General features: G+C 51.6%; 3 protein-coding genes across 12 annotated transcripts; all 3 read right to left on the reverse strand.

The window, feature by feature from the left end:
• Positions 1 to 597: 597 nt before the first annotated feature.
• ARHGEF25 (Rho guanine nucleotide exchange factor 25) lies at positions 598 to 7704 on the reverse strand. 5 transcript variants are annotated; one of them, XM_037845962.1, is made up of 16 exons: positions 7551 to 7704; positions 7149 to 7263; positions 4630 to 4844; positions 4415 to 4510; positions 4252 to 4328; positions 3993 to 4059; positions 3698 to 3801; positions 3397 to 3466; positions 3186 to 3275; positions 3003 to 3095; positions 2759 to 2809; positions 2484 to 2561; positions 2087 to 2287; positions 1762 to 1942; positions 1244 to 1455; positions 598 to 947 (listed from the first exon to the last, which is right to left on the reverse strand). In XM_037845962.1, the coding sequence occupies exons 1-16, from the start codon at positions 7647 to 7649 to the stop codon at positions 837 to 839; spliced, it is 1860 nt and encodes a 619-aa protein (XP_037701890.1). In that variant the 5' UTR covers positions 7650 to 7704; the 3' UTR covers positions 598 to 836. The 5 variants fall into 5 exon arrangements, with proteins under 5 accessions (XP_037701890.1, XP_037701892.1, XP_037701891.1 ...); XM_037845964.1 differs by lacking the exons at positions 7149 to 7263; positions 7551 to 7704 and adding an exon at positions 5835 to 6448; XM_037845963.1 differs by lacking the exons at positions 7149 to 7263; positions 7551 to 7704 and adding an exon at positions 4989 to 5812.
• Positions 7705 to 8092: 388 nt separating this feature from the next.
• DTX3 (deltex E3 ubiquitin ligase 3) lies at positions 8093 to 13234 on the reverse strand. 5 transcript variants are annotated; one of them, XM_037847848.1, is made up of 7 exons: positions 13008 to 13234; positions 12077 to 12130; positions 11634 to 11689; positions 11350 to 11426; positions 10251 to 10980; positions 9168 to 9385; positions 8093 to 8801 (listed from the first exon to the last, which is right to left on the reverse strand). In XM_037847848.1, exons 4-7 carry the CDS (start codon positions 11376 to 11378, stop codon positions 8726 to 8728), a joined length of 1053 nt encoding a protein of 350 aa, XP_037703776.1. In that variant the 5' UTR covers positions 11379 to 11426; positions 11634 to 11689; positions 12077 to 12130; positions 13008 to 13234; the 3' UTR covers positions 8093 to 8725. The 5 variants fall into 5 exon arrangements, with proteins under 5 accessions (XP_037703776.1, XP_037703777.1, XP_037703775.1 ...); XM_037847849.1 differs by having other exon boundaries at positions 12002 to 12130; XM_037847847.1 differs by lacking the exon at positions 12077 to 12130.
• Positions 13235 to 14443: 1209 nt separating this feature from the next.
• PIP4K2C (phosphatidylinositol-5-phosphate 4-kinase type 2 gamma) lies at positions 14444 to 25291 on the reverse strand. Of its 2 annotated transcripts, XM_037847323.1 has the most exons (11): positions 25034 to 25291; positions 22291 to 22388; positions 21621 to 21717; positions 21104 to 21247; positions 18462 to 18608; positions 18236 to 18274; positions 17486 to 17599; positions 16877 to 17144; positions 16621 to 16724; positions 16292 to 16391; positions 14444 to 15979 (listed from the first exon to the last, which is right to left on the reverse strand). In XM_037847323.1, the coding sequence occupies exons 1-10, from the start codon at positions 25205 to 25207 to the stop codon at positions 16311 to 16313; spliced, it is 1266 nt and encodes a 421-aa protein (XP_037703251.1). In that variant the 5' UTR covers positions 25208 to 25291; the 3' UTR covers positions 14444 to 15979; positions 16292 to 16310. The 2 variants fall into 2 exon arrangements, with proteins under 2 accessions (XP_037703251.1, XP_037703250.1); XM_037847322.1 differs by having other exon boundaries at positions 14444 to 16391.
• Between the last annotated feature and the right edge of the window lie 2298 nt (positions 25292 to 27589).

A 27589-nucleotide genomic window follows, 5' to 3' on the forward strand; every position in this document is an offset into this window, starting at 1 on the left:
GAAGAAGACTCTCCTCCTGCTCAATATGGGCAAGCCTATGGCCTTCCAGACAAGAAAGAGAAGGCCCCTCTGGTGGAAGCCCCAGAGCCAAGAAGGGACCACAGTCCCCAGAATCTTTTCCATTTTCTTATTCTCTCTCAGCTGAACACGGAGACCTCAGAAGGAAAGGTACATTGGGCACCTGTGCTCTAGCACCTGGGTGTTGGGTGATGGTGGGAAGTCACCTCTCCTGTAGGGTCTGGAAGAGAGGATGGATGGGAGGAAAACAAGGGCTGGGTGAAAGGAGAAGATATGTCAAGGATCGAGGGTTTTCCAGTGGCCCCAAGTCCCAGGTCTGGACTGCAACTGCAGGTGAGGGACAAAACAACTTTTATCTTATACCCTGTGCCCTCCTCCTTTCTCCAGACTTCTCCTCAAATGATGAGCCAGACCTCTTGGGTCCTACCTACCCCTACTACAGCCTCTCCTTCCCTGTGTCAAGACAGCAGCCTTGGTGATATAACAAAACCTTTATTCTGAGAAAACAGGAAAAAACAAAATCAAAATCAAAACCAATAATTTCTACTTGGCCCCTGCCCCTGCCCACCCACCCACCCACATATCCTCCTTGTGGGGGGACTTGTGATGCATGCATAGGGGTGGGAGCTTGTGTTCCTTGAGCAAAAAGAAGTCTTTTGGGGTCTGGGTACCCTCCTCCAAGTAGACACCACTCCAGCCTTGACCACCCTCCAGACACCGAGAGGGGAGGGATTCTGGGCTGGTGCCAGAAAGACTGCTCTGAAGCTCCTTGGGGAGCAGAGGGGCTGAGTCAGCACCACCCCCATGGCCTTCACCAGCTACAGCTCATCTTCATCCAGCTTGGCAAGTCTGGCCTGGCAGGGAGGGCTGTATGGAGTCGGAAGGACTGCAGGAGAGTCACGAGGAGGCTGGGGGATGTCACTGAGGACCTGAAGAAAGACTCAAGTCAGAGTTGGTCAAAAAAAGGTCAGGAATCCACTCTCACTCCCCTCTTTTCTGTGTAAACCTCTAGCTGAGCCACCTCCTCTAACCAGATATCTGAGAACATCAGCCTCTCCCAGAGTTAAGCTGGAGGGGGAGGATAAGGGATGGGAAGTAGGAAGAGGCAGGCAAAAGGAAGGTGGTGGAAGAGCAGAATGATATGGAGGGGAGAGAGATCTGGGGATCCCAGAATAAGAAGCTCTCCCCATTCTGCTCTTACAACCAGGGAACACCATTCTCATACCTGTGAGTCCAGGGGCAGGGGGGCTCTGGACACTTCCCCTTCAGGCATCAGCAGCAGGGAGGGGAGAGAGCCATTGATGGGGGGGTGTGTCCTGACATGGGCCCGGTCTCCAGGCCGAGTTCTCCCAGGGCTCCCCACCCCAGGCCCTCCTGGCCGCCCCAAACTGTTGGTCTGGCTCTCCCGTCTCTGGTACTCAATGGGTGACTGCAATGCTGGGCAAAGAGAGGAACAGAAGGAGGGTTACAGCAGAGACAGGTTCCTTTCCTAAAGGCTCTGCTCATGTTACCCTCCTAGTATGCCCTTCCTCCCAGGGACTGTCAGCCAGGGTAAACTGCTTAGGGCTTTAGGGGATTCTGAGTTAACAAATTTGGGGCTGGTAGACAAAAAGTGGGGATATGGGGGGATGGGGGTGGGGAGAAGCCAGGATCAGAGGGCAGGTGTTGGAGATTGGGCAGGGAAGGATTCAGGAGGTCAAAGGGCTGAGAGAATGTGTGGGAAAAGGAGGGCAAGAGCCTCACCATTGAGGAAATCCCGCTGGCTTTCCAGGATCTGGGCCACTTGCTTGACCCAGACCTGGCTGACTGCAGGGTCTGTGGACTGCAGGACATAGCGCTGGATCCCACCCTCCGGCCCTCTGGAGGTCAGGGCAAAGCGGCAAGGGTCATCCTGGAGGTTCCCCTCCAGTCCCAGGCAGCTCACCTGGACAGGCAAATACGAAAGAGCCCCCAGAATCTTCAGGTCCTCTCTGGTTCCTACCCCCTCCAACAAATCCAAGAAGCAAACATCCTCTCTGAGGCCTCCTGCTATCCATGTCACACCCCTCCCTCATAGTCCATTCTCCACCTTGATGCTGCTCTTGTACACATATCCTGGCTGTGTTCCACCTCGCACTCCCCCTCCCAGGGCCTCGCTGAAGATGACAATTTGCTCAAAGAGGAAGACACGCCTCTCTCGGCTCCGGGAAGCGAGCAGTCCCCCAGCCTCAGGCTCCGTGACCCAGAATGTGTCCTGACCCAACAGCTTCCCCTGAGCAGTCAGTTTGCCCTGGAACCAAAAGACAATGGTCTTCAGGAAAAAACAAGAAGGGAAAAAGAGCAACTCTCTTCTCCTCCCTCCTTCCCTGACTTTCCCCCCAACCACAACCATGGGGTCAGCCCCAGGAAACAACAGTTCCCCATCAGGATGACCCAAATGCTAAGACTGGGTGCCAGGCTTCCAGGTTCCTGCCCCATCCCTGTACCTCAAACCCCCGCAGTCTCCCCAGGGTCATCATGTCATTGCAGCGTCTGGGCACGAAGCACATGACCTCCACAGCTCGCTGGTTTGCAGGCCAAGAGAGGGGCATGGTCATTGGAGGGAGAATCAGCTGCTGCCTCTTCAAACTGGGTCTCAACTCCAATCAGCCTCCCCCTAAACACCAGCACAGCTCACAACTACCCAAGGGACTGGGGGAACCCACAAGGCCAAGATGATAAGGTGTACATGGTGTATCCAGGGAGATCTGGAGGTTCTCACCTCCAGCTCTTCAGTATCCATCCCAGCTTTGCTGTAATACTTGAGAAAATCCTAAAACGTGGAGAAGAAATGCTCAGGGAGGTCACAAGAACCTCCTCAGAAGCTCTCACAGCCTCCCTGAGGACACAGGTGAGGACCTCCCCCCCTCCCCAGGAGGTCTGAGAGTCTTAGGATCCCTGGGGAGATGAATGAGGGAAGGGCTGTCCCAGCCAGCTGTGCCACCCAGGAAGAAGGTAGTCCTGACCTTGAGCAGCAGCTGGTATTTCATGATCCGCTGCACGGGTTTGATGAGGAGATCATTGAGCTGCAGGCGGTGCCCCAGCTGCTGCCGGAGTTCCTGGGGACAGGGACATTGTGGTGACGCAGTCTGGAATCCCTGCTCATGTCGGTTCTGTCCCCCTTTCCCCAATGGACCTCAGCCACTGACCTCAAAGTAGTTGTCCCCAAACTCTGACACCACGTGCTCTGACTTGGGCTTATTCTGACAGTACACCACATACATATGCAGCCGGCGCTCCTGAGGGTAAAGGTAAAGTGTGAGGGAGAATAGGGTGGGCGAGGAGGGAGAGCGCATCTCCAGAGAGCCCTGACCCGCTCCCAAGCCCCTCCTCTATAAGCCCCACGCCCTCCAGCCTCACGTGTTTGATGAACAGCTGAGCCAGCCAATCAGGATCCTTCAAACACCGCTGTAGCTCCTGCAGGAAATAACTGGAGAGGTTGGCAGGGAAAAGGGAGGTCAAATACATTTCAGAACCTGCCTTCCACACACATCTAATTTCAAGCTGTCTGCACTACTAGTGCTCCCCACCAAGCCCCTGCAAACATTCAGTCTTCTGCTCTAGTTCCCCGTCAGGCCACACTGGGCCCACCTGTGTGATACAGAGAGGACGAGAGGTGAGCCCCGCTCCAGCCCCTCGCTCTCTGGGCTCCACCACTCACTCTCGGTGCCACTCGTAGATTTGCTGGATGTTCCCAAACACAATCCTGTCACGGCCTCGAAGACTCTCGGGGACTCCCTGGGCAGCCATGGTGGCCATGTATCCCTGTGGGAAGGTTGGGATGGGAGCGTGAGGGTGTGGGGCCAGACCCGGAAGAAACCTTCCCGGCCCCCAGGAAGAAGTCCAGGATGTACGAGGGACCATGAGGTGGGACCCAGGAACACCAGGGCCTCTCCTGCAAATAGCCCAGGCAGAGGGAAAAGGCAGATGGACTGGGAAGGGGTAAAGGGAGCTACCTCCACAATCTGCCCCAAGTCGTCCACGTACATTTTCTCTGTCTCTACCAGTTCACTCAGGACATACCTAGGGAAAGAGCAAGATGGCACCCCACTTCAGAGTCTGAGCATATCCTTGGTTTAACTTTTTCTTCCTTCCTGGAGTAGAAGCCCCTTCCTTGTTTCCCTTCATTACCAGAGCCAGTCCCAAATCTAAAGAGTGAGGGAGGTTCTTCTGGAAATTGTGTAATGGAGTGTGTGTGTGGACAGGGGGACTTACATACTCCTTTCCAGAGCAGCTTTCTTCTGTTCCTCCTCACTTTTGGGGGCTTGGGACGAAGCCTCCTCCTCGAGTGGCTGGAAGGAAAGACCACCTAGAGTAAGGTAAGCGAAGGGATGCACCTTGGGTGAGGGGAACCTCCCCCAGACCTGTTTCTTCATACCTGTGCTTTATCTCCAGGGCCCTCTAACAATGTGGTCAGCATAGTTAGTTCTGGGAGCTCCTCTCCTGTAGCCAGAGCTGGCTCTGGTATCCAGTTCTGGGGGGCCAGAAGTCAGGGACAGTGGCTGGGTCTCTCCAGTGACCAGTGTCCCCCACTTGCCCTCTCTCCCAGTGTCCTTCTCTATCATACATGCTTCTGTGGCACTCTCTGCTCACCTCACATGGCCCCGCCTGGCCACCATCTGCCTCATTTTCCACACTGAGACAATGTTTGGAATGATCCAACCATCTTCTCAGGCCACTGACTGGCCCTGGGGGGCCCGGAGAGCATGGACCAGAGCTGAGGCCAGAGTTGGGGCCAGAGGGGGCTGCCAGACCCGAGGCAGCCGAAACTGAGATACTCCCGTCACTGCCAGCAATGGAATAGGATTCTGGTGGGAGGGGAAAAAGGGAAGGGGTGATAGATGGATACCACTATGTCTCCAACTCCAGACTCAGGATCTCCAGAGAGCACCCAGGGTCTCCTCTCCGCGATGCTCCCCCCCACCCCCAGCCCCCCAGGCTCACTAGCTCACCATCTTTGTTTGAGCTGGCCAGGATAGAAAATTTCACTGGGGCACTCTTGGAAGGAGGTACTGTAAACACCAGGCTTCCCAGGCCTGGAGGCCCCAGGTACATGTGGAGATTTCCCCATATCCTAGTCATGGCACGATTGTGGGGGTGGGGGCAGCCATCTGGGCAGACACTAGAAGCTGGGGGTGGCCATCTGCTCTCCCACAACCCTCCCCCCCCTTCCAATGGGTACACACCATTCTCTGGGAAGGAGGGGGAGAGAGCTAGGAGTCCATCTGCCACTGCTAGGACCCCCCCCCCCCATACATACCTATTGCACTAAGCACTATAAAAAGAAAAGCTTCTGCAGCCCACCTCCCCAACACATGCACAAACCCAGTAGGGTGAGGAGGCTCATCAGGGTTATCCCTGGGCTGGGCTCAGGAACCCATGGGACAGATGAACTGTGATTCTCTAGAAAGCCCCATATAGACCCCCTCATTCCTAATTCCTCATTCCTCTTCGGATCTGAAGTAGATGCTGGGCAAAAGAATTTGAGGGAAGATACCGGTTCTAGGCCTAAGAGGTTTGTGGATGTGTTTTTCTCATACCCAATTAACTATGGGAAAGAGATGAGTCCCCTGTCCCTTCCCCAATTTCCTTAACTTAAACTGATAGAAATCTGGTGGCAGAAAGTAACTTACAGATCATCTATTAAGTCATTTTACTGTTTTACTGATAAACACGCGCACTGTCTCCCGCTCCTGAATCTCTAGGGTCGGGATATCTCTAGGGTCGGGGCAAACAGATGCCCCGAACCCCCAGCCCACCCCCTACTCAACTCTGGGCCCCTCAGACCTGGCACTCACCACGTCCCCCCCGGGCGAAGCAGCAGCCGCATTTTACCAGCACTTTTCGGATCACTTGGGGACAGGCACAGCGACCCCCTTTGTGCCCCCCCCGCATGGCGCCCGGGCCCCCCCGCGCCCCCCACCCGGGCCGGCCATGCAGAGGGAATCACGGGGGGCGGGGCGGGGACGGCGCAGGGAGCACAGCCCCCTCCCTCCTACCCGGGTCCAGGCTGGGAGAGGGGGAGAGAGAGGGGATGGGGAGGGGGTGTCCAGGGGTAGGCGGAAGTCTGATCCGGAGGAGGGCGGGGGGCTCTGGAGAGAGGACGATGCGGGGCCTGGCCGCCGAGCTGGGCGGGGAGGGTTTCCGGAACCCCGTCGGTGCAGGGCCCAGGGTCCAGATGTCCAGCCCGGGGGAGGGATGGTGGGGAAGGCTGGGCCGGGATGCGGCAGCCGCTTCAGCTCCGTCTCCGGCTTCTCAGGTTGGGGGTGGCTCTAGGCCCGGGTGGGGGAGGAGGTGAGGGCCGACTCCCCGAGCCCCTGGCACTGCGCGGGTCCTGGCCGAGTGGCGAGCGGAATAACAGGCCCTGCCGCGGTGCCGCCGCGGGGAGGGGCCTCTGCAGCCCAGCTCCGCCCTCTACCCTGCGCTCCCCTTCCAGCTGGTGCGGGGTTCCCGCCCCAATTCCCCCTCCCCCTCAGGCACCACCACGTTCCCTCTCCACGTCCCCAATGCCTCCGCCCCTTCTCCCCAGCCTGGGCTTCCCGCCCGGGTTTCCCCTCCCTCCCGCAATTCGATTCGGACTGCCGAGCTCTGGGTTGGGGGTCAAATCTTGCGGCAGGGTCTCCTCTGGTCGCCTCTCGGCCTCTGCGGTGAAGGGCTCAGGGGATGGAGCCTTAGCCTGAGCGAAGATGACTGGGGTTGGGGCCGTCCCGGGCCGCGCGGGGACGGACAAGGCCCCCCGATAGAGGCTGCATATGTGGGGACCTCTTTGTGGGGAACCCAGCCCAGGTGCCACCCTCTCGCCGGACCCTTCTTCCCTCCAGGCCCCGGTACTCCAGCTGAGACTGATCACCAATTAAGGCGAAGTCCTAGAGCCCGGGCTGGCGAGGGGCCAGGGGTGGGGCGCAGGGACACTCCGCCTGCGGGGGCTCGGGACCGGCTGGGGTGGGGGACATACTTCGGACTACAGGGAGAGAAGGAGAAAGGTCTCTGCGATTTAATGGGTCTCGTGCAAATTAGATGCAAACCTCTATGCTAATAAGAGCATAATATTTTGAGTTCGCCGCTTTGCGCAGGAGGGCAAACTGTGCCCCACCCCACTCCAAGCTTCTTACCGGGCTGCGTAGCCCAGACCGGGGCCTCACGCTCGCGCTCCCCTCTCTGATCCCCGTCCGTACGGTCAGACTGTGGCTTGGTCCCCCCAGGCCCTAGAGGGTTTCTCTTCGGGGGCTGCGGGGACAGAATGAACGTGAGGAACCCGCCCTCCACGCCCAGTCTTAGCCTCCCGTTTCCCTTTCTCCCTCCTGTCAAACTCCACATTGTTAGGGAAGGGTCGCCAAGACTAGGGTGGAGGGAGTGGGTCACACAGAACGTGGCTTCTTCCTCGTAGTGGAACTCATGGATTCCTGTGACTGCCCCGCAGGACTCCTGTTTGTGGGTAAACTGAGTCGTGGGGTGCAGCCCTTCTTCTGAAGGCCCCTAAAAACCCCGACCCCACCGCGGTCCCCTTTTCTTACCCCCTCCTGCCCAGGAAGGGCGCATGCGCGCAGCATGCCCCCCATGACCCCCAGTATCCGGTCAGTGCGGCCAGGGGCGGGGCGGTCTGGGAGCTTCATGCTGGACCCCTACCCTGCTCCAAGTTCCAGGGCCGAGGGGGCGCGGAAGCTGGGGGGCTCTGAGGACTGCGTGCGTCCGGGGAGTTGCTGCTGCCGAATCCTCCCCCTGCCCGGCTCCGCCCCCACTCCCACCCAGCCCAAACTTCGTAGGAGGGTTGTTCTTTTCTCTACAACCGTAGTCCGGTTGTTCTTTTCTCTACAACCATATTCCGACCACAAACAAACCCCTCTCAATTCTGCTTCTAACGTCGAAGTGTGACCCAGGGCTTCGCTGTGTTACTCTGCAGCCCTCTAAGTACAGCCGGTCTCCCCAGGCCCTCAGGGGGTTGGAACACAGGGATTTCCCTGTCACCCCCACCTTCCCCTTCTCAGCAGGCCCAGCTCCCCACCCCACCCTCAACCCCACCCCCACCCAGTTCACAGAACAGAACGGGTGTGGCATAGAGAGTTGCATATTTTACTTTATTTTTATTAAATTAAAAGCTACAATCTGGCGGTGATTCCAGAACAGGGTAAGGAGGCTCCTTATAGGGGGCAGAGAAGAGTGGGAGAAAGACTGACTGACAAAGACAGAGACTCAGAGGGAGAAAGGACAAGGTTAGGTAGAAGAATCGGATCTGATGGACATACAGCCGACTCCACCAGGGTTCACATCAGCCTGATTTTCCCTCCCAACCAGTGAAGTTCAGCAATGGAGCCCTGTGTGGAGAGGGAGGTCAAGAGACCTTCCCTTCCTGCCAGGCCCTTTCTCAGCTTTGCTACTGGAGCACAGCACACACCAGAAAAGGGGCAATGGAGGGGGGCAGGGAAAGTGGGAGTATGTACATGGGGAGGGAGTTGGGCAGAACCTTGCAGATGAGCGTCTGCCAGGAGGGAGTGGCTCACACTGCACTGAAGCACTTGGCCTTGGCTGGTGGGGTACTGGGGAAGGGTTTGCTCCCTCTCCCTCTGAACTCCCTCTCCAGTCAGACAGGTCCCCTACTAGTATGGCCTGGGGGGCAGGGGGAGAGAGCAGAACAGCGGCTTCCGTTAGGTCGAGTGGAGGACAGCAGGGGCCTTGGCAAAGGGGATGTCCTTCAGTCATCTGTGATACCCTTGGCTCTCAATTCCTCTTGTACCCGGGTCAGGTAAGTGGGGTCTGGGTACCCAAACCTGAGAGCAAAGAGAAATGAGGGTCAGAGTTAGCTATTGGGGCTTGCTTGCTCACATTACCGCCATGTTCACCCTCATTCTGGGTGATGTAGCGGAGGCCCCATTCAGATCCCTCCCGACTCCCCTAGAGGGGGACCCCCAAGCCCAAGATGATTTGGCCCAATTCTGCTTATTTTTAGAGATTAAGCTGGGCACATCAGGGCAAGGTTGAATGTAGGAGAAACTGGGATGGGAGAGATGGCTGAACAGTTTGGGGGGTGGCCCTCTCCAATTAGGAGGCTCTCAGAGTGAGGGGGTTGATGTTGCTCCCTCAGTGGACATGAGAAGGGGAGGAGCCAAAAGAAGGGAAATGAAGGGGTGTCGCACAGCTGGGGTCCCCCTGTGCAGCTGGTCTTGTGGTGGATGTCGTTCCAGGTGATGACATTTGGTCTCCCTGTGGTCATGGACGTGCCGATAGTGAAGGTGAGACGCTGATCAAATGCCTTGCGGAACAGGGTCAGCACCTTGTTGCCCTCTGGGCAGTCTGGGAGGTAGGCCACCCGTGTGGTGCCAGGGTACCGAACGCCTGGGTTTGGGTGTTCAGCCTGGGAGGAAGGGGAAGCAGAGTGAGCAGTGAGCATCTGGACATCCTAGGGTCATCCTGGCCGGCCTTCTGTCTGTATACCCCAGCTGATGCTGACAGGGTAGCAGCAGGCTGACAACCTTCCAGGGAAGGAGACACCCTGGGGCCTGGGCAGCAAGATCCTGTTTCTGAACATAATCCTGATTGTTAAGGGTTCTTTCTGCTGTCTCAATCCCTAAAGTCCCAATTCAGATCTCAGAAATGATGGAAGGTAGCTGGTCCTCACTTGCCAGAAAACTCAGAAATGCAAAGACTAAGAATAATTTATATTTGTAGCCTTTCTTTCTCCACCTGAGAACAACCTCAGTGTTTCTTTCATTGTCTAACCTGTTCCATTTCTCTATTACTCTTCTTTGGAGCCTCCTCATCCCACTGCAAACCAGAATTGGACATTATTCTTTGTCCAGCAGGACACCTGTAGTGTCTTGATCATTACCAGTTTTCACCTTCCACTGTCATGAAGATTTTACTCTCTCTTAAATGGAGAGAGTAATACTCCCTGCTGTGCCTGCCTGTGCCTGAGCCACCATCTCCAGAAAATTCACCTCAGCCAAGAATATTTGTTGTTTTCCAGGTTCATCAAGGGAATAGTAGCCAATCCCTTTCTCTCCTCATAACCCGATTTTCATGTGTGTCTTGGGGTCATAGGGATGGAAAAGCTGGGCCTCTAGGGAACCTCCTAGCTCCAGGTCACTGAGTAGGAACACATACTGGGAGAGAGCAAGATTGTATTATATCTAACAAACACATTATCCTCACCCAGTTTTTCTAGGTCAGAAAATGAACTTGGGGAAAACCAAAGGGTTAAGGGCAGGCTGCGGTCTTACCCCCTGGACACCGGGCGGGAAGACATATTGGATGACAATGGTGCCGTACTTCTCGTAGCTAGGCAGTAGGAGGGTGGCGTCCTTAGAGACCAGCATCCGCCCATTCTGGGGCTGGTTGCCCACCAGCTGCCCGTAGAAGCGCCCGCACATGGGGCAGGCCTTTTTCACCTGCAGGGCCCGGGTGATGCAGCCCTCGCAGAATGAGTGCCGGCACTTCTCCAAGGTCTTGGCATTCTGGATCTCCCCCAGACAGATGGGACAGGTGCTCTCCTGCTCTTCTGCCTCCTCCCGAAGACGCGGAGGAAGAGGGGGAGGCATGGGAGGGGGAGGAGGAGGAAGCCCCCGTGCCCCTGGGGGCAGGAGTGGAGCTGCTCGGAGAGGGGGTGGGCCTGGGCGGTGCAGCTCAGGGTGCTCTCCCCCACCCCCCAAAGCCAGGCAGCCCATAAGCTCCCCCTGCCTTTGAGCTTTCTTCAGCTCTTTCTCTGCCTCTTTTAACAGCCCCTTGAGAGCCTTCCGGGCAAGATAGAGCCCGTTGGGAGGGGCCGGGGGAGGGCCCTGTGGGGAAAGCTGAAGAACATAGATGTCAGAAGTCTCGCCATCTATGAGGATGGACACACGGTGCTCCTCGCGAAGTCGGGCCAGCCGCGCTGGGGTTTCCTTGCTCAGGAAGTCCCACACAGGCTTGGAGACTGTCACTTTGTTCTTGCAGGTGCCTCCACAGGCTGCCATTCTGGACAGGACGAACGACACTGCCCCAAGGGTGAAAGGGACTCAGGGTGGGGGATCCCCATTTGACAAATATCAGTGCCTCCTACTTCAGCTTCCTTCCAAAAAACACTTTATTACCTCTATTCTCTCAAAATCCAACCCCCCAATACTCCCCCAAATTCATTATCTATCTTCCCATAGCTTCCAAACCCCAGCACCCCCTGAAGAGCTCGAAAGCTCCTATAATTTTATTATCAACTAAGCCAAGCATTCAGTCTTGGTTCTCCTTATACTTCTCCCACGACCACGGAGACAATCTGCTCCCTCCCCTCTCTGGGTGAATAATGGGCTCTTTAAAGGGGAAGACTTTTTGACCCTCCTTTTCGCTCACTTTGATCCTGAAGAGCTTAGAATTGGCATGCAGGCTCTCTCTCTCTTTTCCTGCTCCCTACTTGTGGGTTGTAGGACCTGGTGGGGTGGAAAGGAAAAGGGGGGAAAGTCAGGAAACCCCTTCCCCCAAACCCCACATACCCTAACCCAGCAGCCATGTAACACAGAGATGGGAGCCTGGGTATAGATTACTGGCAATGGGATTACTTTGGACATGGGAGGGAGGGAACCAATTGAAGGGTGGAAGTTGACGTTCCCTGGGTGGGTGGGGGGCAGAGGAGGTACCTGGAAAGCCCATGGATAGCAGAAGTCCCTCTATTTCCACACTCAGCTGACCAGGACTAGGAGAAGGTAAAGGGTTATGACAGCAAATGTTACCACTTTTTCCCAGCCAGCCCAGAAATAAAATTTTAAAACTCCTCTTCCATTTCCTCTCCTTCACTCCTGCAGAATCCCATGCCCACGCTCTCCCCAAGTTGTTGAAGAAGGAACTTCTACGTGCTAACCTTCCCTCTTTTTTTCCCCCAGCTCTGAGGCCCTCAAGAAAGCCTAGGGCACAGATGAGAGAAGTCAGAAAGGGAAAATCCTACACAAGCGGAGGTCTTTCTTGCCACTTCCCTCAGATCACATGAACAGGAATATTTTCTATGCACCTCGACTCCTTGCCCTGCTCCACATTCTCAAATAATTCAGCCCCTACTGCCAGGGAGCCTTCACTGAGTGCTGACCTCAGGCCCTTGTGTTGAAGTTTGTTAGGGATGCAAACACAGTGGCAGCAGCCCCTGCAATAACAAAGTTCTCACTGTCACCTTTCAAACCCAGCACAGCCTGTTGTCTCCATCATCTGCATTTAGGGAGGGGTGGGGCTCACACGGGGGCTCAGCCGAGGCTTCCCCTGAGTCTTGTCATGTTCAGTTATAGGGCTGTCCCCACACAACACCTCCAAAGGCAGCTCAAATGGAAAGAGGGGCCATTAGTGTGACCTCAATTCCTTGACTGATCCAAAGGGGAGCGGCTGTTGGTTTGCGTCTCCATCAAGGCCGGATTCACCTCGAGATTCATGAAGTGAATGTGGAACCCTAGGCCTCAGCCCCCACTGTGTTCCAGGGTGGAACCTCCCTCCTCCTACACCCCCAAGCAGAGGAGACCTAGGACCCAGGTGTCCTAGCTCCAAGTCCTGCTGGCAGAGAAAAGGGAGGCAGCACCACAGTTTGTGCTGGGTCTGTGATTCCTCTGGGGCAACCTGGGCCGGACGCCGGCCAAGCCCTCCCTCCAGACCGAGGCCTGGGACAGGGGCGGCCGGGAAGGGCCAGGGTCCCCGGGGGCATCCACTGAGGCAGCTTCACCCCTCCCCCCACAGGGACCCACCAACACCCGAGCCGGAACCAACCCCTACACCCCCTTCTTGCCGGACCCACGGAACCCTGCCGCTGGGTGGGGGTGCACGTCCGCCAGATTGCGGTCCCCGGAACCCCCAAATGGAGGCCAAGGCTGAAGGGTGGTGGAAAGATGATCGGCCGGGCACGGAATGGGCCCCCGGAGCCATGCGAGGGGGAAGAGGGCGGAGGAGCGGATGCAGAGGGAGCGGGGGGCGCGCGGGGGGCGCTAGCGGGATCCGGGGGGCGCGCGGTGGGTGTGGGGGACGCCGGGCTCACCTACCTCCCGTCAGCGCCGCCATTGCCGGTCACATGACTGAGGCTGTTGCTGGGATGACGGTCCGGGCCTTAGCAACAAGGGGGGGAGACCCCGAGAGAGATTTGCAGGGGGTGCAGACTGAGGGAAAGGGAAGGACAGCACCCCTTTGCCCCTCACAGGTGATAATCACCGTTTCCTTTAACCCCTTCGGTACCTGAACCCCTGCCCCCCTCCCCCAAACAAAAATGGAGGCGCCGTCCCAGTCTTTCTTCGGAGGGAGGGGGTGGTGTCGTGTCAGCGAGGGTAGGAGGTTAAATCCCTTAGAGACGTCGCTGCCACCCTTCACGCTTCCCCCTCCCGGGAGGAGCCCTCTCCCTTTTCTTTCTCAACCAGCTGCTTGGCAGCTTCTGGGAGCTGGTAGTGGATGGGTGGGTGAGGAGTGTCGCTTTAGGTATATGGGAATGGGGAGGGGGGTAGCAATTTTTCTAAAATCCTTATGCCAAAAGGGCCTTTGAGGAACAATGTGGGATGGGAAGAAGAATCATAGTAAAAAGAAAAGCATTGGTTCTAAAAACAATAAACAAGCCCCAGTACTAAACTATTTTCAGTTCCTTTTTCTCATCTCTTGCCTCTTCCTAGGTTATTACCTTCTATGACCCCCTACAGCCTGCTCCCAGCTGGATATTGGAACATGCCTCAGATTTTTCTTTCCACAAATAGGGATACTGAGGCTGGTGCAGAATCGGAAGTGAACACCTTTTCTTGTTTGTTTGTTTTTTAATGGGTTGGGGTGGTGTGTCAAGTCTATGGTTCAGATAAAGTTAAAATTTCTCAAAGGAAAAAAAAAAAAAAGCTCTGCTTCACTTCCCACATCAGAGCACTCTCTGCCCCCCAGTCCAACTCACTTCCCTGGGGCCACATCATGCCAGGTTTTTCTACCAGCCAAAAGACTTCTTCAGCCAAGAAGTACAGGAGACAACCTCTATTCATCCACCCACTTTCTTCACTGCCCCTCTGGCTAGAGGGCGGACATTTTCTCCTTCACTGTCCCAGGACCCTGCTGTATCATTCTTGCCCTCCAGGCAGAGGACATCTTTTCCAGGAATTCTGGGGGGAACACTGGATTCAGTTTTTAGCTAAAAGAAGCTCATTCAACCTTCGCAGAATTGGGAGCGTGATCAAACCCAGGGCCCTGGGAACAAGGGAGGGTCACATCATCCCAGTTCTCCCGGGCCCTCACTACAGCTGAATTCCCGCAACGATGGAGAATAAATTTTTGATCCCCATACTACCGACACTCCCAACCTGAGCCATTCATGGCCATCTCTGTCCTGAAACCCACATCCTTAATTAGGAGCCCAACACAATGAAGACCAGAACTCTTCATCTGGTTTTTGCACCCCTGAGCACATACTTCCTCAGAAAAAGGAAAGGAAAAAACAGGCATTTTTGTGAAGCAATCGGAAGTCAATAATTTATTTTCTATATTGTGACAGCAATGGGAGCAAATACACAAGATTTTTTTATTAATTAATAAAACAAAAAAGATGAAAAACAGAAGCAACAAATGAAGACCATACTGCCCATGATACATCAGCCAAATGGTCAGAAAACCCATTTCTAAAGAACAACAGTTGCTGGTGGCATGGAGTTTTATTGCATTCAACAGGGGGAAGGGTGTATGGTTGGAATGAAAAACATCCATCGGGCCCCTCACAGGAAGATATTTTAAGGGCTCCAACCCCTAACTGGGATTTCTCTTTTTACCTCCTTTGGAGAAGACGGAGGGGAGAGAAGGAATCTTCCTTATGACCTCATGACTTCTTGTGAGACAGATGAATCCAGCCAGCTAAAGAGCAAAGAAGCTCTTATATCCCCCACAACCCAGTTGCCTGGTGCCCGTCTTTTTAAGTTAGAAAAATGTACACGCCTCAAGGAGGATGGAAGATAGCAAGAAGAATGGCTGCCTTAGCCCCAAAAGCATTCGGGAGGGGAGAGGAGAGGGCAATGTATCTCAGTTCATCAAGGTCTTCTACATTCAAAATGTCACACATCAACTCAACACTTTTAGGGCAGGGTGTGTGTGTGTGTATGTGTGTGTGAGTGTGTGCGCACGCGTGCATGCGCATGATTGAGTTATGGCTCTGACTCCTCTCTGGGGGTGGAGAGTGAAGATGACAAAGAAGGCCATCTGTCCCCTGGGAGACAAAGTAGCAGCATAAGACAGGACACAAGAGAACAGAATGATGACAAACCAAACTAGAAAACGAGTTTGAGAAGGCGTGGGAGCAGGAAGTGGGGGAGGTTCTCACACTTGACACCTCCATCCTCTTGAAATGACCAGGATTGATCCAGGTGGGGAAATTCCTTCTGCTGGGAATAAATCTCAGGGATGGACAGACAGGAAGAAAGGACACTTAACATGAGGAATGAACCTCACACCCCTGGCCCATATCCCAGCCTCCAGAACTGGCCACACATCCACTGAACGGTTCCAGCCCCAGGAGGGGTGTGAGGCTCTAATGAAGAGCAGCAAGAGCCAAACACCTTTACCAGGCTTGAACACCATGGCCATCTCGGGGCTCCTGGGCCCAGAAGTACAGGTAAGTGGGGCTGGAAGTAGGCTAAGGGAAAAGATTGGAGAGTAGTTTAGCCTTAACAGAAACCCTAATTCCATGCAGGAGTCCTCTTAAATCCCACCCCTGTGAGGAGCCAGCCTGCTGACCACTCTCCACCCCACCTCCATGTGTAAGAGTGGCCATATTCCATCACATGTGTGCATGCCTGCACCTGCATCTGTAATAGCTTGAAAGTCCTCCATTCTAGGGCATACCAGGAAGGAAGAATGCCACAGTGAGTTCTACAGAGTTAACAGCAAAATTCAGACCCTCTTAGTTCATCCCACACAGCAAAGTGCATCCAGTAATTGCTTGAGCCAGGTCCATCTGTCCAGTCAGGTTCTGAAGATGGCAAACAACCCCCTTTCCCCAGGCTTCCTATTTTATAGAAACAATAGGACATTTTACAAAGATCAAGGCACTTGGGAGAGAGTCAACAATAACACTCTAACGAAGCAAGCATACTTGTCAAGGGGAGGGAAAGAGGGAAGAAAAACGGGCAGAGGGGAGAAAGGACAAGGTATTTCTGGGGACCAGTAAGAGCCTACTCAACAAAACAGAGCTATCTGAATGGTAGGAGGCCGCAGCCTGAATTTAGCAAAGGAGAAGAGAAGAAGCAGTGGCCACAATATCCACAATTCCCCCAAGCTTCTCAGAATCCCACCACCTTGAACATAAAGCAGCAGTCACCATTGAGTCAGGCCATCTCTTAGGCGAAGATGTTGGTAATAAAATCCAAGAATCGCTTAGCATACTGCTCAGGATGGACAGTGGAGATCTCTGCCCCAGCCTGTGAGAGGAGGTATGGAATAAGGTGTCGGCAACCTCTGCCTCCCACCCCACTGCCCTTCCCCATTCTCCCCACTCCATTCCACCCCAGACCATTTCCACCCCCAATTCTTCATCCTTTTGTCTCCCCATTCCTCTGGCACAAATGACTCTCTCCCCAGAGAATAGTCAAGCCAGTAGTTCCTGATAGAGGATGGGGCAGGAAAGGAAAGGCTTTGGGGAACCCTCACCCCATGCTTGACAGTTTTGGCTGCATGAGCTGCTTTCTTCTTGGCATCATACTGTGTCAGGATGTCAATGAGGCCCATAAAATACACCTCCTTCTGGGGGGCCCCTGGGGAGGAAGATCAACAATGAAGAGCAGGTAAAGTCCCGATTCCCTCTCCCTGGGAACCAGTCAGATCTCTTATGAAAAGCAAACCAGCTTTTCCACTCACCACCAGAGACAACCCTCCCTCCCCTTAAAATTCCCAGGACTTCTCTCACCCTCTGCACTCCGGATGGCATACACATCAATGAAGGACTCAAACTCTCCAGGGCCTAGAGGCCGATGGGAATGGATGTAGCCGCCAATGCCCTCTGGAGAGGTGCCATAGGAGCCCACCAGAGCAGGAGGTCCAGTCAGGCCACAGTCCCCATCACCCTCTGGCTCCTCCTCCCGCACAGGCCCCTCCTCCTCTGGTTCAGAGCCCCGAATGATGTCGTGGATGCCCAGCAGAAGGCTGTAGTCCATGATCTTCAGCTGTACTAGGAACTGAGACCCCACCAAAGAATGAGACACTCCACCTATTGCTCCCCACTCCCAGGTACCACCCTAACACCTCCCCCCCTGAATTCCTGGGGCCTTCCTGGGGAATGGAACTGTAAAAAGTGAGGGTTGGGGCATACCACCACCCTTTAGTGTTAGATGTCCAGCCACCCTCATGGGTCAGCTCCGGGGGGGGGGCGGGTTTCATGTCTCAGACCCAACTCCCTACATACAAGGAATAAAGGGAAGAGGAGACACTCCCTTATATTGTTAACAGGAGCAATAAGTGCCCTGTGGAGAGCAACAAAAGGATACAAAGCCATTTCCCAGAGCACCCCAATCATCACCTCTACATCTCTCTTTAGCTTCTCTAGAAATACTTTCTTCTCCTCTTCACCAATATAAACTTTCTGATTCTTGTTGAGAAAGTCCATATCCTTAAGGGTAGGCAATTCTTTAACCTGAGAATAGGTAAAGAGACATCTTGAAATATATCTCTCCCTTCCCCCAAAGTCTCAGAAAACCCTGCCTTTCATCCAGGGTACTGTTCTGCATCTCAGGAGCCTCTAGGGAAAAGACCCTTACAACACCCCCCTCCCCGCCCCCAAATCTGATCTCACACTGTGAAGCTGCCCCACAGTCTGTCCTCAACTCTGCTGGCGTCCCTAAACTCATCAGTCACTGCATCTGTATCCTGAATCACATCCCACCACTAATGGTTTTCAGTGGAGACCCTCCAGGCTGACTGCTGACTTTTCTTCTTAAGCAAAAATAGCTGCTTGAATACAAGAGCCCAAAATGGAAGATGAAGAGTAGGCATTTTACTGTTAAAAATCTGGTATCCTCACCCATCCCCAAACCATCCACACACGCCACACAGAACAATCCATGCCAGTGACAAAGCAGCTGTTCCTCCTCCCTCCAAGCAATCCATGGATCAGTATAAGTTTATGTCTCTCTTTTATTTCAGTGGTTTAAAATAGCAATAAATAGCTGGTGACCTCTACTCCTTTATGAAGAACAGCCCCTAATCCCACCAAAATCCCTTTCATCTGCCCTCCTCCATCCCTCACCCTATTTTTAAAAATTAGTATCACCTTTTCCTTGTCGCTGGCTTCCCGGGACACTAGGGAGCCCTGTGGAGAGACTCAAAGATCAAGTCAGCAGATGTGGCTAAAAGAACAGTCAGGACCCAGTTCCTAAGATGAGTACTCAAACCCACAACCTTCCTTCCTTTAAAAGGAAATCTTCCAATGTCCTCCCAGGCCCTTCCCCATTTTCAGGCTATTCAGGAGCCTCTCCTGAAGCCCTACGTCTCCTTACCTTGAGGTCATACTTCCTATGCACAGGAAGGCGATGGCTAAACATATTGCGCATCACAAGCATGTAGCTGTCTTCATTGTCCACACTGACTCGGTACATCCCCAGGAACTGAGGCAGCAGCGTGTTGCCATGGCACTTCACAATATACTGGGGTGGAAGGGGAGGAAGGAATGGGAAAAGGCTGAGAAGCAGACACCAACAGCCCAGGGATGGAAATTCAAATACTACCATTCCAGAATGGGGAAGAAAATTTCAAGTAGAGAGCTTACAAGGTCAAAAGTGGTGGGGGCTCCCTGAAGATACTCCTGATTATCCACACTGCTCCCAAGCCCCCATCTCCTCGGATTTATTCCATTTACATAAAGTCTTTTAATTTTAAAGTGACTTCTCTCATTTCATCTGTATCATTCTTTGGATTGGGAAGGTAAGTGATATTATCTTCACTTTAGACCCTCTTGTACACGCAAGTAATTTGCCAGAGGTCACAGAAGCAGGGTTGGAACTTCTATCTGCTTATCAAATGTTATTAATTTCATCTAGACCAGTGTTTCTTGGTGGGCTAGATTCTTGCAGTAAAAATTTCTTCTTGACGGCCTATAATATGGTTTCTTAAAAAAAATTCTTCTTTCAATGCTACCATTTCTAACTGTTGCTTCTCTTCATAGCCAACCTTCTCAGAAAAGTAGTTAGCAATCAAAATCTCCACTTCCTATCTCTCATTCACACCTCAAACCACTGAAATCAAATTTGTACCCTTATTTCTCCTCGAAATTGCCCTACTCCCCCATCCCCAGAATCTCTCAGTTGCCAAATCCATTGGGTACTTTTTAGTCACTGTCATATTTCAACTCTGTATGGCACTTGATACTATTGACTGGCCTCTCCCTGAAACTTTCTTCATCCTCAACTCCCATTACACCACTTTTCTGATTCTCCTGCTCTCTGTTCTCAAATCCTTTATAGAATGAAGTAGGGCATAAATAAATTACAAGTATCCGTTTACTCTTAGTCTACTTTATGGGCTCTTTTCTCCACTTGCTCCTTAAAGTTCTTTCCTCAACCTTCTTTTCGTTACACTCCACACACTCCCCCTTCAATAATTTTATCTATATTAATTGCTTTACTTACCACCTACTCACTTACAACTTGCAAATCTATACTGCTATTCTAATCCTCATTCCTGAACTCCATGCCCGTACTCTCAACCACTTACCAGGCATCTCTATCTGGATGAACTACAGGAACCTCAAACCTAACATGTTGATCATAACTGTCTTCCTCTTAACACCTGTTCCTCTGTTTCCCAATTGTTGGTGGATGGGCACCCAGGAACGTGGAGGATCCTTTGCCTCCTCCCTCTGCCTAACTCCCACAAACCTCCCATCAGCTCTTTCTTTTCATTTCCACTGCTACTGCTTCTTCAAGCCCTTATAATTTCTTACCTGGACCATTATAATACCTCCTGGTATAGCCACTCACAGTGTCACCCCTCCTAAAATGCTGTCACAGTGATATTTCTAAATTACAGATACATCACTCCCAGCAAATCACCTTCAGGATAAAGTTCAAACTTCTTAGTGTAGCTTAGAAGCCCCTTCTTAATCTGGACCCTTCTAAACTATTTTTTCATTATACCATAACCCAGCCACATTGAATTTCTTATAATTCCCTAAACCAAGCTTCCTCATGCTCTGTGTCTTGATAGTGCTGTTTTCCTTTGCCCAGAGTGCTCCCTTCCTTTTTGCTCAATGGCTAACCCCTACTACTTCAAGAATCAATGCCTAAAAAACTCTTTGAACCTCCCAACTGCAATTCTTTTCCAGGTGAGTTGGGACATTCTTCCTCTACACCTGGAGCTTTCCATTTCTACCTCTACTATTGCACACATCATGCTCTGTGCTAATGCTGGTTTACTGGTCTCTGCCATTAGACCAAGAGATCCTGGAGGGCCATGACTGTTTCATTCACCTTTCTCTACTGCCTAGTATAGGGCCTACTAATACAAGACATTCAATATTTGTTGAATCAACAAAAGATTCCTTTTGGAGTCTTTTATTTATTCCCTACATTTCTTACTCATTGATTTTGGTGAGATTTTTCATCACCAGAAACATTCAGGCAGAGTGTTGTTTTTATCATCAAAGTATACCATAAACCCAATATTCCAAGTTAATCTGATCAGACTTAATGACTTCCCAAATGGAGAATGGTGCTGGATATGATCATGGCTTCTCCCTTCCAATTTATCCCAATTGTGCACTTATCCTGGTTCTCTTTCCAAATTATATTCATTCTTAATATTATATTTGGTGTTAACATTTCATCTGATTCTGACTTAGCCTATACTTTATAGTTAGCACATGTGCCCTTTATGTATCAATCCATAGTGTTGGTTTTAGATTGTAAGTACCAGATGGGAAGGAACATGTCTAAATTCTTCTATTTAGTCAAACACAAATAGGTACAGACAGGTCCTTTTTGGATATTTCCTAACTTTCAAAAACATAATGTCAAGTGCTTCTTGGGGGAGCAAATGTGTCATAGGAAGAAAAGTGGATAGGAAGTAGTCTCCCAATCTGCTCTGGCAGCTCAGCTGTGAGTAGGAAGGGGAAGAAAAGAATGAGACTGGAGACAAGCCTGACCTGGTGGTAATTGGAGAGGTTGCTATGCATGTCAGCAATGTCCTCACTGGACACTTCTTTGATGACCAGAGTCCGATCATAGGAGATGAGGAAGCGACCATCACTGCCTTCACTTTCATTCGGGGGGCTTCGGGTAAGAGACACCTGGGGGCAAAGAATAGGCCAGAGGCTCTTCTCTGACCCCTTTACATAGAGGTGCAAATAATAGGATTATGGTCAACTGAATGCATCTGAAAGTGAATGAAACCCTGGAGTAGGAGGGTGAGCAAGGTTCTTAACCTGGTGTCCATATATGAAGTGAATGGAAATGAAGGCAAATTTTTGAGAGTATCTACACTTTTTCCCCAAGAATACCAAGGTTTAAAGCTTTCAGCAGATTTTTTTAAGATGCCTGTGTCTGCAAAAAGGTAAAGAATCATACTTGCCAAGGCTCTCATTTCTCCAAACATGATTGGTCCCAAAGACTCCCCAGTTGCTAGGTAGAAAGGACTATCCTCACCCCATAATGAACCCTCACCAAGTAATCCTGGTCGTCAATACCAAATCGATCACGGAGGTTTCTGAAGACCTGGGGACAATACTCCTTGAACTTGAAATGACTGGGTAGATTTTCCCTGGAATAGGGGTTTTCAAAATAAAAAAAAACAATTAAAGTAACAACATCACCTTACATTTTTATAGGGCTCCAAGGGTTATAAAGCGCCTTCACTCGTATTACCTCATTTGATTCTCATAAAACCCTGTGAGGTCCCTTAAAGGTATAATATTCCTGTTTTATAGAGGAGGAGACATTGCTCAGGGTGCTTGAGTGACTTAAGTGGTAAGTAGTGAGTAGAGGCAGCAGCAGTTCCCAAATCTCAAGCAAGCTGGAGACATCCTAAAGTCAGCAATGGGTGCTACTGTTCAGAGAGTTCCTATCAGAAGCTAATGGTAACAGCATCTGAAAGTATTTACTCTATGGAGTTGCTGGGCTAGAAGAGCAATATACTGGTAAATATAAGGGTCTGGGGAACATAATGATTCTCTGCACAAAACTGAATTTCTTAATAGGAAAGTGATTAGACAACACAACTTTTAAGTTGCCTTCTAGATCTAAAACCTTCAACTCATTGAATCTTAACTTTTAAATTTATTACTCTTTTCTAGGAACACTGACACAAGAAGGAAGGTTGGGAATCGCCACCGACCTGTGGAAAAGGTGATTGTTGACCTTGATCTTGGAGCTGGCCTTAAAGTCGTCTGGCAGCAGCATCACTGGGGGAGGCACCTGGCTGAGCTCATTGATCTGATAAGCCAAAAATGTGAATAGGGAGGCAGTGAGTAGGACTGTGGAGAGACAGCTACTCATATACTGTATCTGGGCGAAAGGGCAACTCAGACCTTATTCCTTTAAAAACACTGGCTATGCATATGCTTGACAGAAGCAAGAGAATGTGTCTAACCCCTTCTGCTGCCCAAGAAGCAATGCATTTAAGAAATCCTCATGCACAGTCCCTCACACCCCCACCCGGGAACTTCATGCTCACAACAGTCATTTTATATTAGGCAAACCCTGCAAGCAACTCAGGTCTATTTTTAAAGCTGTGAGAAATTCTAGAGAAACACACACACACACACACACACACACACACACACACACACAAAATCCCTCAGCAGACTCAAGACACTCAAGACAGTTTCATGCTCAGTTAAAAAAAATAAAAGGCATTTTTAAAGTGCACAAGAGAGTTAATGGAACCCTGAGGGGCAAGAAGGATGAAATGTTCATATCCTGTAAGAGGCATCTCCTAACAAACAGGGCCAGTCCATCCAGCCCACTCTGACCCAGTTCTCTGTAGTCCCAGCCTGCTGAGGTGTAAGGTAAAGGAAGAACAGCTATTTCTGAGGGAAGGCAGGCAGTTAGAGGGTATGAGCTCATTAGGCACCTGTTCACTAAAGTCACACCAACCCACAACCCAAAGAATGCAAGTACCACATGCTCCCCTAAGCCCTCAGAATCTGCAGTCTGCTAATTCAGGGTGAAAAGGGAGCTCCTATACTAAGAAATCCCAAGGAGATGTGCTTTCTCCTGGGTGTTGCCATACTACCTTTCACCTGCCTTTAACAGTGCACTTTTCCCAATGCTATTCACTAGTTTATATAAATTTCTCCACTTTGACTATAAGCTCTTCAAAAACAAGTGAGTGCCCACTGTAGTCATCTGCATCTCTCAGGTGCCTAGTTAGCACAATGTTTGACACATAGTGGTCCTGAAGTGTTTAACTGGATAAATGAATGCCTTGCCTATCCTTCCTTGATCATTTGGCAGAGGTTATAAAGTACAGTCTAACCTAAATCCCATATACTGCAGGACAACCCAGCTCCTCCCGTTCTCAGTAGAAAAGGAGGACAGAACATATTCCTCCCAGACAAAAAAAAAAAGCCACTTGAGATTCCCAGCTTGGAATTCAGCTATAGCTCTTCCTGCCCCCTCCTCCCCACCTGCTGTTAAGCAAACTGAATCATCACTAAGACATATGTTCAAGGAATTTCTCCATTCCAGGCACTTGAAGTAAATGTGTGTTGACTATGGAGGTGGGGTATTGGAGGTAAAGCATATATACCAAGAGAAGCTGAGGCAGATCTTCTGTGTAATTCCCCCAATCCCTACCAAAGGAAAACCCTACCTGTTAAGGTCCCCCACAGAGATGGATGAATCACCTGGAAGGCACATATAAGAGGCAGCCCCATCTCCATCAGTCTTGCCCATCCCAAGTGCCTCAAACTGGACACTTGGCTCTTAAGGTATTAACAACCAGGGAGCTGGGAGCAGTTCACAGAACCACAAAAACTAAAGGGAGCCAACTGACCCTAAATAACATTCTAAACCACAATAAAAAATGTGACAAAAATCATATTCCCCCTCACCGCCCTCCACCTCCACAACCCTGCCATGACTATAACGATTCAAGGAAGTTGATTTCTAAAATATTCCCTGTCACATTCAAAGTCACTACATCCCTCCCACTCCAGATCTGAAGGATGGTGGGGAATGGCTGTGCCTCCTTCACTTGAGGAATCCTCAGAAAAGAAGATACACTGGCCTCCTTAGTCTCCTCCTGACTCCGGACTCCCAGGCCATGCCCTCTACAGCAGGTTTCCCTGCTTCTAAAGTTCACCACCACAACGTCCTGGGGACAGAGCTCCTCAGCCTTCTCTGTGGTCAAAGAAGACCCTCACTTGCACCAAACACCATCACTCCAGCCACCAATGGAGATGCAAGTAAGACGGAAGGCATACATACAGAAGCCCTGAATGAGAGCATCCACTAGGCTCAGGGCAGGGGTGGGGTAGCCTCTCTGAAATGCTGTACCTCTGAAAGGGAAAGAAACGGACAAGCAGGATTATAAGGTCCAGGAAGCCTGGAGCTTCCCCCAGACAAAGCCAAGTTTCCAAAGTCAAGGACCGGGGTTGGAAAGCAAGGTGGGAAGGAAAGTGAACGATCCCCCTTGTCCAGTTTACCCCCTGTCCCCACCCACCCTACCCCGCACTCACCGGAGACCTCACTACCACCAACCCCGAAGAGCCACTGCCCTAATGTACCCCAAATGGAGCCCGGTCCTGGCCGGTCTCCGTCGCCTGGGGCTGAGGCTGGAGTAAACAGAAAGGAATCAAGAAACAGGGAGCTGGATTTCAGATGGGGAAGGTGGGACTAGAGTGCAGGAGTAAAAACGGGTAAGACAGTAAGTCTACAGCGAAACCAAGAAGTCTACAGCGAGATGATACGCTGGAGGAACTGGAGGTTGGCGGGCAGGGACCAGGGCAGCCCGGGAGAAAAGTGGCAGCGCGGGGGGGGTGCTCCGGAGGCGGGATCCTGGAAACAGGGACGCCTCGAGGCGCAGGAGGTGAGGGGTTCGGGCAGGGCTGCGGGGGACTGGGGCCGGGTCTCACCGAGTGGGCTACACCCCACAGGAACACGCCCACCAGCGGGTCGGCCGCCCGGAACACCTTCACCTTCTGCTGCACGAAATGCTTCTTCTTGGTTTTGGAGGCGAAGCCGAAACCCGGGCCGGAGCTCGCTGTCGCCGCGGGTACGGTGGCCGGCGGGACCGAAGAGGACGCCATAGCCACCCGCGCAACCCGACCAAGCAGAAGCCGGAGCCGGCCGCGATCCAGGAACCCGACCCCGGAAGCGGCGCTCACCTGCGCGGCTGTCACGTGACCGGAGGCTGGCCCGCAGGCGCGCGGAGGGGGCGGGGCGGGGCTGGCTCCGCCCCGCTCCACCGCCCGCCCGCCGGGACTCCCGCGCGGTGGGTGGGTTCACCTGACTCAGCGGCTGGCGCGCTGGAACCCTCTTCGTGGAGGTCCTCCAGCACCCGGGAGGGCCTGACGGGTCAACGAAGCGACGGGGTGCGGCCTGGGCTGGCCTCACTCACTCCTGGTTCTGGAGCTTCTTTGCTGCAAAGTCGCCGCCTTTGGGTTTTGCCGTTTCTAAAGAATGACTTTGGGCCTGAACCTAACCCGAAAGCACTTCTTTACAAAGTCGGAATTAGAGAAGGGCAGACTTATTCCTTTTTATTATGTTTCATTCATTCATTTATTCATTTCATCAGTATTTATTGATTGTCTACTTGTGCCGAGTTCTTGGCGCTGATTCTCCTCTGATTGCAGCAGGAGATAAGACAGCTCCTGCTCTCAAGGATTTCAGAGTCTAATGGCACTGACTGGCCACAGGAGAAAGCTGCAATATGCGAGATTAGTGTTGTACTAGAGCTGTGTATGAGGCAATGGTTGGTGACACAAAGAAAGGAAGTGTGGCTGTCTAGGGAAGGCTTCAAAGAGGATGGACTCTTAGCTGGATATGGAAGGCAGGGTGGAGTTCAGGACAAGGGGTTAAAAGGCTTTCTAGGCAGAGATAACAGTTTACAAAGGCCTGGAAGCTAGAAAGAATGAGTCTGTTTCAGGGAGATGTAAGTAGCAAAGTAGGGCTGGAACTTGAGAACCATCAGGAAGAACCAAGACTTAAGGTTGGAGAGGGTAGGCACTGGAGATCCTCTAAGTGGTTTTAAGGTATTAAATTTGCTCTCAGAAGGACCACTCAGGCATCATTCTGGAAGGTGACTAGAGTATTGCAAAAAAGTCCAGGCACAAGTGAACTAAAGCAGTGGCTGTTGGTATGGGAAAAAAGGGACAGCATCTGAAGATGTAGTTTGGTGTTGATTGGGAAAATTCTTAGTGCGTATGGGTTTTGAGAGAAAGGAAGGCATTGAATGTGAGACCCAGGTTTCTGGTTAAGGCAAGGAGGACCAGTGGCAACATGAAAAGGAGCAGTTTGGAGGAAAAGATGAGTTCAATTTGGAATACATTTTAAGTACCTATGGGCAATGGATTAATGGATCAGCAGAATAGTCTGGGCTGCAGGTACAAATTTAAAGACTGCTGTGGAATCTGTGGGTGTGGATGGCATCTCCCAGAAAGAACAAGGAAAGGTTCAAGGGCTGAACCCTGGGATAGAGCAGCATTTAAGGGGGTGGTGGAGAAAGACAAGACTGAGACACGGTGACTGGAGAGTAAGAGGAGAGCTGGGATAGCAGGGTCACAGAAGCCAAGGGAGTTTCCAGAAGGAAGGCCTAGAGAGCAGTGTCAAATGTCATGGAGAGTTGAAGCAAGACCAGGAGGGAGAGTGTCCATTATATTAATAACTAGTGACCTTTGGAAAAACAGTTTCCGCAGAACAAAAGCCAGATTGAGGTGGGCTGAGGAATGAATGGGAGGTGGAGTGGGGATAGGAATTGGAACTTTCTCAGGAAACTTGCCTGTAAGAAAACAAGATAAGGGAGTAGCTTATAGATAAACACAGGATGAAGGGAGGGACTTTTAAGAGAGGGAGACCTTAAGTGGAGAAGGGAAGAAACCATTGAGACAGAAGTTAACAAGACATTAACAAAGAAGATGCAAACTTCCCATGACTGTATCACTTTTGGTTATTTTATATATTGGGGCTCTGTGTATCTTGAGAATGAACCATCTACAAGGGACTCACTTTAGCCCAGAGAAGGGAGATTTATCACTTGTCAGAGGAGAGAAAGGAAAGGATATGTGCAGATAGAGGTAAATGTGTAGGTGTGTCGGGGTGATGAAGAATATCACGCTGTTGCCTTAATTTTCCCTTTGTTGCCTGATAGAGGAGGGTTGGAAAGGATCTTGAGGAGCAAGGGTTTAATCCAGTTGCTCTGGAGGGTAGGAGAGGAATCTGAGCAGAGATAAGGAATGTTGAGCAGTACTGAAGGTCAAGTTGGGTTTGTTGCACTTCGCTTTTAGTGGCCCAGTTTTTTTGGTTGTGCAGTTTTTTCATTCATCTCAGAAGCTTTAGATATGAATAGAACAGGTTGGTTGGAGTATATAAATGGGGGTTAGCAAGGTGATGTTGTAGATGATCTTGGGACAAGAGAGTTGAGTATTGGCAAGGGAGAGATGGAGAGGTGCACTGGAGAAGGAAGGAATTGA

This window comes from Choloepus didactylus, chromosome 8 (assembly GCF_015220235.1).
Source record: "Choloepus didactylus isolate mChoDid1 chromosome 8, mChoDid1.pri, whole genome shotgun sequence".
NCBI lineage: Eukaryota > Metazoa > Chordata > Mammalia > Pilosa > Megalonychidae > Choloepus > Choloepus didactylus.